At 40.1% G+C, this 15,360-nt stretch overlaps 2 protein-coding genes across 2 annotated transcripts; one reads left to right on the top strand and one right to left on the bottom strand.

Moving 5' to 3' along the window:
• Positions 1 to 1,519: 1,519 nt before the first annotated feature.
• On the top strand, positions 1,520 to 13,434 carry Fasn1 (Fatty acid synthase 1). Its single transcript, XM_064123641.1, has 3 exons — positions 1,520 to 1,731; positions 4,952 to 12,171; positions 12,338 to 13,434. The coding sequence occupies exons 2-3, from the start codon at positions 5,047 to 5,049 to the stop codon at positions 12,437 to 12,439; spliced, it is 7,227 nt and encodes a 2,408-aa protein (XP_063979711.1). The 5' UTR covers positions 1,520 to 1,731; positions 4,952 to 5,046; the 3' UTR covers positions 12,440 to 13,434.
• On the bottom strand, positions 13,173 to 15,306 carry LOC135163882 (2-oxoglutarate and iron-dependent oxygenase domain-containing protein 3-like). Its single transcript, XM_064123772.1, has 5 exons — positions 15,063 to 15,306; positions 14,420 to 14,857; positions 14,188 to 14,341; positions 13,981 to 14,107; positions 13,173 to 13,924 (listed from the first exon to the last, which is right to left on the bottom strand). Exons 1-5 carry the CDS (start codon positions 15,158 to 15,160, stop codon positions 13,770 to 13,772), a joined length of 972 nt encoding a protein of 323 aa, XP_063979842.1. The 5' UTR covers positions 15,161 to 15,306; the 3' UTR covers positions 13,173 to 13,769.
• Positions 15,307 to 15,360: the final 54 nt, after the last annotated feature.

Genomic DNA, 15,360 nt, shown 5'->3' with positions numbered 1-15,360 from the left:
ATTATATGTTTTTATTATATATCACGAGAAAATACATTTTTTAATAACATTATTAATTGCCAATAGTTTCAACTTTTTTTTTTCTTGAGATTTTTAAAAGATTTTCTAACACACTTCAACATCTGTGCTAAATGTCTTTTTTATACTACTCTTTCATATACCTCTCGCCTTACTGCCTTCGTCAATGGCTCACCTTCATTAGATGGTAAAACCCTGGCCAGGTACAGTCGTCTCATTTAGGGAACTCCGGCTCGCCAGTAAAGCTGTGAGATTAGAGTTACAAATTTTGGCCTCCCATTGGAGTGCCAGACCCGGCTTCCTCCGCATTCCAGTCCCACAGCCCAATCATACAGCCATTGGCCTAAGGATTAAGAAATAAAATCATTATAAAATACCTCTTAAAGGTAAGCTCTGATGTCCATTATCTTTAAATACTTAATTTTGTATAACTAATGGGCCATGAGGGACTTTTCCATTTATTATTTATTTTTTATTATTGATTGTTGATTAAGAAATGAGTCCCTGGGGGATCTGTGCAGTTATTTATTTATTTTTAGTTTCAGAAAAACAAAAAAAAAAAAAAACACGTGGTTATTTGCAATTTGTCGTGGTACTTTCGGTGTTCAGTGTTCACAGCACCGCTGCCATTGAAACCGTTAAATATCAGTATCGATCGTCAGCCGTCGTGACACACAATCCTCAACTACCTTCGTCTTGATATTCGCCGACCAAATAAAACCCCACGGCAATTTTCACCACAGAAGAAAAATGTCAATGATATGAATGATTTAGAATTTACACAAGTCGAGTCCATAAAACTGCTCTTTCTCCCCCAATGCTTCAAGTACGTTAAATAAACCAATCACCATTAAACGTATGATCGATAAAGAACAATATTTGAACGAGAGAATCTTTCGGGGAGATTAAATTAAGATTCCTACACCCTAGTCACTCGAGTAACAATATCGTTCAAGTAGATAAATAACAGTAAAATACCATGAAAATGATTTTCAGAAAAAAGCTAATGTTGAATATAACATCTAAAGGAAAATCTCTATATATCAGAGAAAAGAATATATGAAGGTTAAAATGAAATGTAACCTTCGATAATTAATATTTATCCAGTGGAAATATAAACGCGTAGCGCTCCATCTTTGAAGAACTAAAAAATCAATCTATTCCGATGATATTGAGAGGGAAAAAAATGAAATCATCACGCTATCGACAACCCCTTCCTTTTCAGAGATTGCTGCCAATGTCCGGCCGGTAAATCGTAGGACATTTGGAATTTTTCATCTAGTGGACACGAGTGCCAGTTTGCGCGCGTTAGTAAATCCAATGGGCGAGAGCGTACTTTTCAACCGGGGTGATGGCGTGAGGCGCACGCGCATATCCCAGGAACGTCGCCCATTGGCCAACACCACATGGTCTGATGTCAGACCACGGGGACGGTCCAATTCAATAATAACGAGATGCTTACAGCCGTAGACGCCAGTTAGTCCTTAGCGACGCGCCCATGTTAGTTGTCCGTCGTTACAGACAGATATTCCGTCAATTTTTAAATAAAAAAAAAATCACTAGCCAGTAGTTACATGTTTACAGTTAATTATTAGGACGATATTCGTTATTTTTTAAGTAATTATTAGTTGTGAATTATTGAGGATCAGCGAGGATCAATAACACCCTTTGCAGCTGAGCAACCAACATCGAAGGATTACGTCCACGCGATAGGTATGTACATTAATGATTTTATTGGTTAACCAATTGGTTTATATATTATGTGAGTGTCTGCGGATAGACTCGTGAATTCGGCTATTTGATAATTTTTCCTTATATTGGAGCTCTTGGCTCTTCCAATTGTTTTTACGAGGGGTGTATTTAGCGAGGAATTCACCAGGCTAGAGGTTTATTTGGCATTGGGAAAGGGCGAGAGACTTCATCCAATGGCCATTCTCGGTTTGTTTACAATTATTAGATAATTTTTGTGGTAAATAACTCAGGATATGAATAATCGCCTTGGTCATTTCCAATTGAAAATTTTTCTCACCATCTCCACAATTCTTATTCTTATATTGTTTAAATTTTGCAGAAGTGAATGAGAAATTTTTTTTTGGTTAGCTATGAGCACTTTGAAATTATTGGCATTTTCCCTTCTGAATATTACCACCGAATCAATTTCGGAATGGTCGTAGCCGGTAGACCTTTCGAGGATATTTCATAGATAATGGTCGACTAGAGGGACAAAGAAAGACCAAGACTGATTCACATCATTGAATCATACGACTCATGGAAAGTTGGTGGCTCCGGCCATTGGTGGAGAGGTAAAGAGAGGGAGAGAAACGACACGCGGATATCACGCGTTGAGCGATCGGCTGATCGTGCGTAGTTTCTTACTACTTATCTCGAATAATCTGTGTTAATTTGTTTATGAATGATAATGGCAGTATAACCAATTGGTGGATTTAGCATGAATCATCGATATCCTATTCTGTAGAATTTTTGACCCATTTCCATCGGTCAGTTGGTCAATTTTGGGGTATTTGCATAATGAAAATGACGATAACGTCCTGAGGGAGGATATAGTTTGTTTGAGATTACTGTTATAAGGTAGAGGGATTCACCCCTGTATCAATAATTACGGAGGAATCGAGTTATAGAGTGGCTTTACATTTGTGAGTCTTCAAATAGAGAATTTATCAATCTTCGTCGTATGAATTTCCCCAACCAAAACAGGGAAGCGAATGACCGGAAACATGTGGACGAGCTGAGGAATGAAGCTGTAACACGTGATTAACACGCATTCGTCAGCTGTTGTACCTCTAAAACACTCGATATTATATTGCTGACTTCAATTCAAAAAGGCATTTTAATATTGAAGAGTCAATTGACGTAGGCCTGTGTTAACAGATGATAAAATTATTTTTTTCAAATGCCACCTACCTTGCATGAGTTAACTGCCATTTTTCATTTTCCAAGCGAATCGATCTCATAAAATAATGGTCAAAAAATTGAAAATTATGAATAAGGGGAGGGGAATAAGCTGCAGTGATACATAACATACTGCATTAGGGTGACACTAGTATTAGTATGATAATTTGAAGGAAGTCGATTTTGCATGCACTATCGAACAAATACTCAGCTGTTCGTTGAACTTGACCTTGTCAGCGACACTGCAACTTCCTACAAAATATTATTGGGGTCAATACAGTCGGTAGGTAGGTAGGTAGGTAGGTAGGTAGGTAATGTCAGTGATTTTTCTCTGCACAATTATACAGGTATATCTGGGCAGGCGATTTCTCGTTTAAATTTTAGTTGATTCCCTAGATGCGAAGATATTGCTTGAAGAATCACCTGAGAGGTGAGCTGCCTTACCTTTCGGGCGAGGAATAATTTTCTTGGGAGATGAATGTATTTTTCAACGTACATTTCTTCAGACCAATCGTTACAAGACAAATTATTCAGAAAGTACCTGCACTATTGCTAACAATTAATACTAAAAAATTCTACTACTATTGTTAATTTATCCAGAAGTCGTAAAAAGTTTAATGCTCATAGCATTAGTTTCTTGAAGTTACTCGTGTTTTCTGACTGTAAACTTTGACTTATGAACAATTAAATGGTTCTACCATTATTTCAAATATTACAGTTATTTATCAAAGTGCCATTATTTCAAGCGATAGTTTTCGTGGCTCTGTCCGATAAGCTTCATAGAGTAATACCAAACCTATCTCCCCAAAAGAAAATTATTTCCAAGGCTCGTCTGGGGACACCAACAATTCGATAATGTCAGCGATTTTTATTGCTTACACCATATATTCGTTAGTGAACCGTCTTGCCAAGCATGAAAAACGTGAACCAATTCTATCAATGAGAATTCCTTCCGGGAATCGCCAAGTGTGTGATTCAAAGTCATTATCACGTTCATGTCTTGCAATGCGAGGAGATACTACAGGGGAATAGTACCAATGACGCAATCTTTGATAGACTATCTCATTCTTTCCATTGTATTACTTCATCAGACGCTAACATTCAAGTTCATGGATGATAACATTTCCCCTCTACTGTGGGGCGCATGCCATTGTAATCTCATTTTCTCCGGTTCATTCTTCCGCAACATGTTGCCGTGTTAATAAAAATCACTATTGATAGTTTGTTGTTATCGGTGTAATTATGCAGGTGCAATTATGATCATCTACTATAGTATTGACATCTTTCAGCGATTCCATTTTTTTTTTTTAGTGGAAAATGTGTTTGGCAGAAATTATTTTCCAGACAAAAATGTGTAGAATTTAGGGCGATAAAAAATGATTTTCTAAATGACAATAACTAGAAACTGAATAGTAATTTTTCGTATTCACAATTGCTTTGTGAAAAAAATGGAGAATCGTTGATGATTAAAATATTTCACCACTATCTCGGGCAAAATTATATCTTCTATCGCAAGGAAAGCCTTGAAATGGTAAATAATAAGGTTCCATTAAGCGGAGTAAAAAATATTTAAATTTACACTAACAAAAAAAATTCAATTATAATAATAAATCGTCTCGTTTCCTATGGAAATCAAATCAGTGTCATTGAAGCAAAATAATATCATATACACATTTACGAATAATTTTTTTTTTTAATAAATTTTCAGTGTTATTAAAGCGGGTAAATTGTTTATTAAAGGTGCGAGGAAAAAAATCAAATTGATAAATAACATGATTGCGATAATGAGAGCAAAAAATATTTCCTATTACGTATCGTTGTAATATTTCACTTTTCTTCATGTCATGTGTGCACCAAACGCGTAAATCCTTCCCCGTTTCATTATGATATACATTTTTTTATTTATTTATCAATTTTTCAAAGGAAATATATTACCGTGTGTATTTTTTTTTTCTCATCAGAAAATATTCTTTGAAAATACTTAAAGAAAGCTATTGGACTTGATAATATTTATCTGTTGCAGCTTCTTGTCCACGGAGCTAGCCCGTCTGATAAATCCCCCGAAACAACACGAAAGCAAGGCAACCAAGCACTGCAATCGACTGATCAGTAATAGCAATGCCAGCACGTTTCGAGGCATCAAACAATCTAATGATGCGCGAGCCATCGGCCATGGCAAACGGAGTGCCCCTCTCCTCCGACGAGGACATCGTTATCAGTGGAGTCTCCGGTCGTTTCCCGGAATCCGATAACATTGAGGAATTCAAACGAAATCTCTTCGAGGGTATCGATATGGTGAGCGACGACGAGCGTCGGTGGAAACGGAATCTCCACGGTTTGCCGGCGCGTAACGGTAAAATAAAGGATTTGTCATCATTCGATGCACAATTTTTCGGTGTTCACGCGAAACAGGCGAACGTTATGGATCCACAGTTGAGAATACTTCTCGAGTTAACCCACGAGGCCATTATCGATGCTGGTATTAATCCAGTTGATATCAGGGGTTCCAAGACTGGTGTTTTTATTGGCGTCTCAGAGTCTGAGAGTCAGCAGCATTGGAACGCTGATCCCGAGAAGGTTACTGGTTACGCACTCACTGGATGCTGCCGTGCCATGTTTTCCAATAGAATTTCCTACACATTCGACTTTACTGGCCCATCCTTTGCTGTTGACACAGCCTGCTCCTCCTCCCTCTTTGCCATGCAACAAGCCATACTGGCAATACGATCAGGCCAGTGCGATGCTGCAATTGTTGGTGGCTGTAATCTCGTTCTCATGCCAACAACATCACTCCAATTTCATAATCTCAATATGCTCTCCGAGGATGGTACCTGCAGAGCATTTGATGCGGCGGGCAAGGGTTATGTAAGATCAGAAGCCATTGGTGTTTTGTATCTACAGAAGTCACGTGATGCACGACGTGTATACGCAACTGTTGTACATTCAAAAACAAATGTCGATGGGTGGAAAGTGATGGGCATCACTTATCCATCTGGAGATATGCAGAACAAACTCATGCGCGAGGTATACCAAGAGTCTGGTATTGATCCAGCTGATGTTGTTTATGTTGAGGCACATGGTACTGGCACCAAAGTCGGTGATCCACAAGAGGTCAACTCAATAGCTGAACTTTTTTGCAAAAATCGAAAAACTCCCCTTCTCATTGGATCTGTCAAGTCTAATATGGGTCATGCTGAGCCTGCTAGTGGTGTAGCCTCCATAGCTAAAGTACTCATTGCTATGGAGTCGGGAATTATTCCCCCGAATCTTCACTTCAATAATCCAAATCCAGATCTCACAGCGTTAATTGAGGGAAAAATAAGGGTTGTTGATAAACCATTACCCTGGAACGGTGGTCTCGTTGCTGTTAATTCTTTTGGTTTTGGTGGTGCTAATGCTCACGTCATACTCAGGAGCAATCCAAAGCCTAAAGTTCTCCCTGTTCTCAATGCAACAATTCCAAAAATTGTTGGTATATCGGGCAGAACGAGTGAGGGTGTCACACGATTTTTAGACAAAGCTCAGGAGCACGCCAAGGACGACGAGTTCATTGCACTGATTCATGGACTTCATACTAAGAATATTCCTGGACACTTGCGCCGAGGTTTTCAGATTCTAGGAGATTCAAATATCCGAGAAATCAATGAGGGTATATCAATAACAGCAACGCCCATTTGGTTTGTCTTCTCGGGGATGGGATCCCAGTGGGCCGGCATGGGCAGGGAATTACTTTGTATTGATACCTTCAAAACCAGTTTGAGGAGATGCGCTGAGGCGCTGAAAACTGTAGGAATCGATCTATTTGATTTAATTCTCAATGGGACAGATAAAACCTTCGAGAATGTTCTCCACAGTTTTGTCTCAATTGCTGCTATTCAAGTGGCACTTGTCGATGTTCTGGCAATGTTGGGAATTACTCCTGATGGCATCGTTGGACACTCAGTTGGGGAGCTTGGCTGTGCTTATGCCGATGGAACATTTACTCCTGAGCAGACTGTTCTCGCTGCCTACTGGCGGGGAAAAAGTATTGATGATTCCAAATTGCCACCTGGAGCTATGGCTGCAGTTGGTCTCAGCTGGGAGGAGGCTAGTAAGAGATGCCCTCCAGATATATCGCCTGCTTGTCACAACGCCAGCGATTCAGTAACAGTGTCTGGGCCCGTTGAATCAATCAATAAATTCGTTGAGGAGCTGAAGAAAGAGGATATCTTCGCTAGGACAGTCAACAGCTCTGGTGTTGCCTTCCACAGTAGGTACATTGCTTCGGTTGGACCTATTCTACGATCTGTTCTTGAAAAATTGATTACCCATCCCAAACCGAGGTCATCCAAGTGGATCTCTTCGTCAATTCCTGAAGCTGCTTGGGGCACATCATTGGCGCAATCCAGTTCAGCTGTTTATCATGTTAACAATTTACTATCACCAGTTCTCTTCCACGAGGCTTTGAAACACGTCCCCAATGAAGCTATTGTCATCGAAATTGCACCCCATTGTATCCTACAAGCGATATTGAGGAGATCATTACCAACGACAATACCAGTTGGTCTTCACAAGAAGGATCATGCCAACAATCTTGAATTTTTCTTGACAAGCTTAGGAAAAATCTACAATGCCGGTGGCCAGCCCATATTCAGCAAGCTTTACCCACCAGTTAGTTATCCAGTTGGCAGAGGAACACCCATGATGAATTCATTGGTTGGCTGGGATCATTCAACAACTTGGGATGTTGCTAATTTCTCCAGCAAGTCTGGTGGATCTGGTGAAGCAATTGTTGAAATTGACTTGTCCCAGGAGGAGCACGCTTTCTATGCTGGTCACACTATTAACGGAAGAGTGCTATTCCCCGCCACAGGGTACTTGTTCCTCGTCTGGAAGACTTACGCCAAAATCCATGGTCTCGATTTTCAGCAGACACCCATTATTTTTGAGAACGTACAATTCCACAGAGCCACGATTATGCCTAAAGATGGCACTGTCAGATTCCTCATTAACATATTTGATGGTACCGGAGACTTTGAAATTTGCGAGAGTGGTTCGCCGGTGGTGACTGGTAAAATTCGCCAATCAGACAACATCGAGAAAGATCAGCTGAATCTGCAACCACCTACTCCTAAAGACGAGACAAATCTTCTCAGACTAACATCCAAGGACATCTACAAGGATCTCAGACTACGCGGATACGATTATTCAGGAATTTTTCAGGGAGTCAAATCTTCCGATAATTATGGAATAACCGGGGAACTGGCCTGGATTAACAACTGGGTATCTTTCATGGATACAATGCTGCAATTTAACATTCTGGGGAAAGACACGAGAGATCTGTATCTTCCCACCCGACTCCAATACGCCGCCATTGATCCAATAGGTCATTTACAAGTGGCTGCGAGTCTCGGTGAGAATGAGGGCTTCAGAGTTGATTCCTACGTAGAGATCGGTATTATTAAATCTGGTGGTGTTGAGATGAGAGGAATGAAGGCATCCTTGGCACCTAGGAGGCAGCAGTCCCAGGCACCCGCTAAGCTGGAGCGCTACACATTTGTTCCTTATGACAATAGCCAAACACTGGTTGAGGATCCAACGAAGGCACGCCTCCATGCTATGACAGTTCTTCTACAAATTGTCAATGAGAATCTCGGACTTTTGAGGCTTAAGGGAGTCGAGGTTTGTGGTGAACGAAGTGTAGAGTCTCTTCTAGCTCCAATGGTCCTAGAAATTCTACAATCAGAGCCCAGTTTGAGTGTGGACCTTCAACTTGCCACAACAACATCAGACATGTACATATCAGTGATGGATCAGTTGAAGATCAAAGCTATTGCCAAGGACATTTCCAGCACACCGGTCAGTCAAGATCTTCACTTTATTGTGGCAGCTGATGTTCTGAGCAACGGAGATTCAGTTGCACTTCAAAATCTCGCAGAATCTATCAAATCTGGTGGCTTTATACTTCTCGAGGAAACAGGAACGCCCCAGAAATCTCATTTGATTAAAGCAGGCTTAACCCTGACAGCCACACAAGTTGTCCCTGGTAAGACATACCTTTTGCTCAGAAAGAAGCAGGAGACCGAGGCTGCAATAATCATTCAGATAACTGAAAAAAATTTCACTTGGCTGGAAGGCTTAAAGGCAGCCCTGAAGCAAGCTGCCAAGGGCCAAGAGGTTCTCTTGGTATCCCAGGGAGAGGAAAAACTTGGTCTCATTGGTCTCATGACCTGTATCAGACGAGAGGAGGGTAGTCAGCATGTGCGTTATGTCTTCATTCAAGAGAAAAACGCACCGAAATTCTCACTGACAAATTCATTCTATTCCCAACAACTCGATAAACACCTTATGGCAAATGTTCTCAAGGGTAATCAATGGGGAAGCTACCGACATCTTCGCCTTGATCAACAGAACGATGTTTCTTCTCTACACGTTGAACACGCCTATATTAACGCTCTTACTTCCGGTGATCTCAGCAGTCTCAGGTGGATCGAGGGACCTCTCAGCTACTATCAACCAGAGAAATATCCAGATTCTGAATTGTGCAGTGTTTATTATGCCCCACTCAATTTTCGTGACATCATGCTGGCAACTGGTAAACTACCACCTGATGCATTACCTGGCGATTTAGCTGGACAAGACTGTATTCTCGGGCTTGAGTTCGCTGGACGGGATAGCAAAGGCAAGAGAGTCATGGGAATGGTAGCAGCAAGGGGTCTCGCTACCACTGTTCTCGCTGATCCTGGATTCATGTGGGAGGTGCCAGATAACTGGAGCTTGGAGGAGGCTGCCACTGTTCCAGTTTGCTACTCGACGAGTTACTATGCCCTCTTTGTTCGTGGAAAATTGAAACCCGGTGAGACTGTCCTCATTCACGCTGGCACTGGTGGCGTTGGACAAGCGAGTATCGCCATCTGTCTTCACGCTGGCTGCAAAGTATTTACAACGGTTGGCTCCAAGGAAAAACGGGAATTCTTGAAGAAGACTTTCCCACAGTTGACTGACAGAAATATTGGTAACTCCAGGGACACGAGCTTTGAACAGCTCGTTCTCAGCGAGACAGCCGGACGAGGAGTTGATCTAGTGCTAAATTCTCTTGCTGAGGAGAAACTCCAGGCCTCTGTTAGATGCCTAGCGAAGGATGGAAGATTTTTGGAAATTGGTAAATACGATCTCAGCAATAATTCACCACTGGGAATGTCTGTTTTCCTCAAGAATACGAGCTTCCATGGAATCCTACTCGACGCCCTCTTCGATAGTGAATCAATGGACAAGCGTGAGGTCGTCAAACTTGTTTCTATGGGGATCAAGAGTGGAGCTGTCAAGCCATTACCTTCCCGAATATTCACCGAGCAGCAGATTGAGGAGGGATTCAGATTCATGGCAAGTGGAAAACATATTGGAAAAGTCCTACTCAAGATCAGGGATGAAGAGTCTCGAGGTATCGCTAAACCAGCCCTCAAAACAGTCAAAGCCATTCCCAGAACGTACATGAATCCAGACAAGAGTTATATTCTTGTCGGTGGTCTTGGTGGATTTGGTCTCGAACTGGCTAATTGGCTAATCACTCGAGGCGCTAAGCACATTATCCTTACATCAAGATCGGGAATAAGAACTGGTTATCAATCTGTCTCAATTCGCCGGTGGAGGAAGATGGGAGTCAATATCATAATCTCAACAGCTGATGCCATAGAATTAAAGGGTACTGAACAGCTGATTTCGCAGGCTGCTAAAATAGCACCTGTCGGTGGAATCTTCAATCTCGCAGCTGTTCTTCATGATGCTCTCATACAGGACCTAGAAGAAGGTCACTTTATTGCTGTAGCCAGACCCAAGATAGACACAACGAAGAATCTGGACGTAGTATCGAGGAAAATGTGTCCATCGCTAGACTATTTCGTTGTATTCTCCAGTGTCTCCTGCGGCAGGGGCAATGGTGGTCAGACTAATTATGGTTTTGCCAATTCAGCCATGGAAAGAATTGTTGAACAGAGACAAGCCAATAGCCTACCGGGATTGGCCATACAGTGGGGAGCTATTGGAGATGTTGGCATGGTTGCTGAGGCAATGGGGAATAATGACACTGAAATTGGTGGTACTCTACCCCAGAGAATGTCGAGTTGTTTAGCCACTATTGACACTTTCCTCCAGCAACCCCACGCAGTGCTTGCCAGTATGGTTCTTGCTGATAAAAATAGATCAAGTGATAATGACAAACAAGTTGGCCTCCTCCAGGTTGTCGCCAATATCCTCGGCATCAAAGACGTGACCATCGTTAATGCCAGCAACAGCTTGGCTGATTTGGGAATGGATTCACTTATGGGAACCGAGATTAAACAGACTTTGGAGCGTAACTACGATATCGTTCTCTCTCCCGCTGAAATTCGAGATCTGACATTCGGAAAATTGACAGAATATTCAATGGCTGACGAGGCTGATGTTCGCGTCAATTCAATGACACCTAAAGGAACCCCATCACCTGACGCTAAATCGCCCACCTCTCCTGAGGATGGCCCTAGCGAGCAATTACTCTTCCAAATAAGTGGATCGGAAATTATTCCCAGTGAGCCTATTATCAAATTCAAAACGAAATCAGACACAAGATTGCCAATATTCTTTGTTCACGCAATCGAGGGAATTGTTACGACGATGAATCTCATAGCTAGTGAAGTGGAGAGGCCAGTCTATGGCCTCCAGTGTACCAAAGATGCACCAATGGCATCTATCTCGGATTTGGCGGCATTCTACGTTTCACACGTGAAAAAAATTCAGCCTAAGGGACCGTATACCATTATGGGTTACTCCTTTGGCGCTTGTGTCGCTTTTGAAATGGCCCTTCAGTTAGAGAGTGCCAATGACAAAGTACATCTAAAACTATTGGATGGCTCACCAGATTACGTGAAGATTCACATACAAGTTATTGGAAAGCAGGCGGAGAAAAATGAAAGTGATTTCAAGGCAGATGCAGTACGCAAAGTCATGGCCTTTTTCATCAGGCAATTCAATGCCGACGTGAGCTTCGTCAAGGCCTACCTTGCCCTCAAAGAAATCGATAATTATCATCCAATGATGGACAGAATGGTGGAACTCATCGGCCCAACACCGTACACCAACGAGGATATGAAACTTGCTGGCATGCTGTTCTATTACAAAATTCTAGCTGCTAATGATTACAAACCTGCTTCCAAGTTCTCTGGCCCTGTTACACTCATCAAGTCAATGGATAATTTCTTCTCCATTGGCCAGGATTATAATTTGTCAGAGGTATTTATATTATTCACAATATCTATTGCAAATGTTATTTCTTCAATTACATAACCTCTCTATTTGGCACATAAATAATAAATAGATATATTTGTTTATTGTTAATTGAATCACAAAGTAACGTATGGAGGAGCATTGTTAATATTATTTTTTTCTTTTATACCAGCACTGCACGCAGAATATCAATATTGAAGAGCTAACTGGAAATCACAGGACAATTCTCACTGGTGACAACGCCAAGATCATCGCGGAAATCCTCAACGTTTAAATTTGACATAAAGGACGAGTAGATATCCTTATGAAGACCCCCCCACATGGAACACAAGTCCAAAATTTTGCATTAATTAGAAAGATAATCAATTTCATCTCTCGTGATTATTGCTTTTGTATATAAATGTTAATGGAAAATTTAATGAGGATGTTTTTGACTTTTCATTGATGGCAACAAATTCTTGTTGAAATTGAGATCTTTCAGGAAATAGATAGAATTATGAAATTACTAGGAATATAATTCTCATGCACAAGTGAGCTAGGAAATAAGGGGATGTAGATGTTTAGTATTCTTTCCGTTATTTTAAGGTGAATGAAATATTTTTTCAATTTCCGTGAAATTTAATTGATACTTTTATACACATATGAAAAAAAAGGATACATATTTTTTTTTCAATTTATAAAAATTTGTCGCCACGAATGAACATTTGCGAATGTTACACCAATTCCATGTAAATTTTCCTCTGGATAATGAGAGGGCATGATTTTAAGTTAGTTAAGATCGATAATTATATAAGTTTAATAATTAATGGGTAACGAAGAAGTGGAATGAGATGCCAAGGATATTTATACGGTTTTTTAATGGGAACTTGGTGGACAGAGTTCACATTGTCAAACTGTATGAATATGGTACCCAATGTAGGTGAATAAAAAAATAATGCAATTAACGTATTTATTTCTTATTAATCATTCGATGGAGGAATGAGTTATATCGTTAAATTAACAAAATGTATGGATATATTTTCTTTTTATTCTTTCACCCATTATTTTCATACACATTCCACATTATCATTCTATCTTTATTCTTGTATATGAGGTGTACTTCAACTGAGTTTAATACTGTGCATACATACATAATCAATATGCATTGTCTACCCAATAAGTGGAATTAACCGAAAAGAAAAGACTTTGAATTATTATTATTATTATACTGTGGCTAGAGTAATTATTGTAAGGTTGTATTGAAAGTAAAAAAAGTTATTTAGAATTCAATTATTCATTTCTTTTTTTTATCCTGTGAGCATTAGATACAGTTTTTTAAATTACTTGATAGAGTGTGACGATCAAAATCATTTTGATTCTATCAATTCTATTCTTACCAATGAAAATTTAGTTCTATTATTTTATAATCACGGGGCCTGAAAAAAGTTGGCTTTCACGACGATGTACACGAATCAAGATTGGCTAGAAAATATATCTTATAAAATAGGAAATGAATTTTCCGAAGGGATTGTTGATTTTTATTCTTTGAAATGGAGTCCACGGATGGTAATACTGAGTATTATATGTAATCGATCTTCACGCTTGTCTGCTCATTATAAATGAGCTCAGTGGTGTTTGACAGACTTTCCAAATGTAGGATCGGACATTGCAGCTTCGCTATTGCAGGTAAAGGAGACTGTTAGTGCGTATCTTGCGCCAGAAATCACTCGTTCAATTGCGTGAAGATTTTCAGAACCAGAGGTGAACATCAGAACTCGTCCTGTAGACAACAAATTTTTTATCTGACGCTTTTTTTTTTTAATTATTATTTTTTACCTTTTCGTGGCTCTACCGTGGAGTTGACATTATTCTTATCGATGAAGATGAATTTGCCACCCATAAAGTCCCTCTCGTAGTCGTTTAGGTACAGAAGAGACGTGTAGTGAAAATGTTCATATGACTCCTGAGAATATTAATAGATTTGCAATCTAAATAATACACTAATTAAGGCTATTATTGTTATTATCATTATTGAATGGTTACTCTATCAACGTGAGGCCGCCAGTACTCATCGTGAATGGTTTTAGCTGATACATTGGTCATTCGTGAGAAGAACGTAGGTTTAGTGAGATAAAGCTTCCCAACGTCAATGCCAAAGTGATGAGATATTGCATGGTGAATTTTTGTTTTGACAACTCTAAAAAAATTTTAGTTTCATTAAATGACGATGAAATACGTCTGGGTAAATTTCATGTACATCAGCACTCCCACTCACTTATAAATAGCAAAATCAGGAGGATTAAATATTTTATTGGCCTCCTCCAGTGCAAATACGTTAATGAAACTGTTTCCTTTACTGAGAGCTCCACTGTGAAGATCAAGAATACTGGCTCCACCAGCAGATCCTCCCAGGTTTATCCCATTGACAGCAATTTTCAGTAGGACGTCAGTCTCACTGGTGGAGACCAATTTATCTGTGACGATCCGTCCACATTTCTCAGGCACACACTCAGGGTACCTATTGATATCCTCCTTATAGTCAATCGAGCAGTCGATGTTCTGTGTTCGACTGAGTAAAATGTCTCTCTGTCGAGCAAATGGTACTTCTTTGCTGCGGGTGCTGTTGTACCAGACGATGAGTATTACACCCAGGATCAGAATACTGCGGGACCAAACTTTTTGGTAGGGAATTCTGGGTATTGGTCCATATTTCCTGATGTGTGAAAAGTGAAATAGGTTGATATATATTTATCCAATGCAGTTGTTGTTCATGATAAATGGAGTCTCCTTTCTCATGTTTTCTTCCCTATTCTCTTCTTCCAAATAATCGCTCTCATTCAAAAAGTACGGGAAGGAAAATATCAGTGTTTTGAGGATCATCTCATTTTACTCTCTCATAAACAAGCAAAAAAACTTACGGCTCGACCTCTTCAATTTTATCACTTTTCTCCTCAATTTTTTCATTATTCTCTTGCTTCTCGTGTCGCTGCCTAAGTGTCCTCTTTTCCTGAGCCATTATCAAAGGATTCAACCGTTAATTGGAGTGAAAAATCAATGATTTCCTGCATTGACAAACTTTCCTTGACGCCGGGTAAACATGGGTAAACAAGAAACGAAACCGAATGAGAAAGACTCTCCCCATTCGTGGGCCCAGCAAAACAAAATGCCTGATGATTCCTCATTGGCGAGTGCTCTCTCTTCAATGTGATATTCGAC

Source organism: Diachasmimorpha longicaudata, chromosome 6 (assembly GCF_034640455.1).
Source record: "Diachasmimorpha longicaudata isolate KC_UGA_2023 chromosome 6, iyDiaLong2, whole genome shotgun sequence".
NCBI lineage: Eukaryota > Metazoa > Arthropoda > Insecta > Hymenoptera > Braconidae > Diachasmimorpha > Diachasmimorpha longicaudata.
The sequence above is the reverse complement of the archived record's forward strand: the minus strand, read 5'-3'. Positions and strand labels throughout refer to the sequence as shown.

What these genes read in the sequence shown, in the direction of transcription:
- Fasn1 (XM_064123641.1), top strand. Translation starts at nt 5,047, where the DNA reads ATGCCAGCACGTTTCGAGGCATCAAACAATCTAATGATGCGCGAGCCA. An exon ending in AGGATTATAATTTGTCAGAG is followed by an intron (nt 12,172 to 12,337) that starts GTATTTATATTA and finishes CTTTTATACCAG; the next exon opens with CACTGCACGCAGAATATCAA.
- LOC135163882 (XM_064123772.1), bottom strand. Translation starts at nt 15,160, where the DNA reads ATGGCTCAGGAAAAGAGGACACTTAGGCAGCGACACGAGAAGCAAGAG. An exon ending in CCTGATTTTGCTATTTATAA is followed by an intron (nt 14,342 to 14,419) that starts GTGAGTGGGAGT and finishes AAATTTTTTTAG; the next exon opens with AGTTGTCAAAACAAAAATTC. An exon ending in GGCGGCCTCACGTTGATAGA is followed by an intron (nt 14,108 to 14,187) that starts GTAACCATTCAA and finishes TAATATTCTCAG; the next exon opens with GAGTCATATGAACATTTTCA.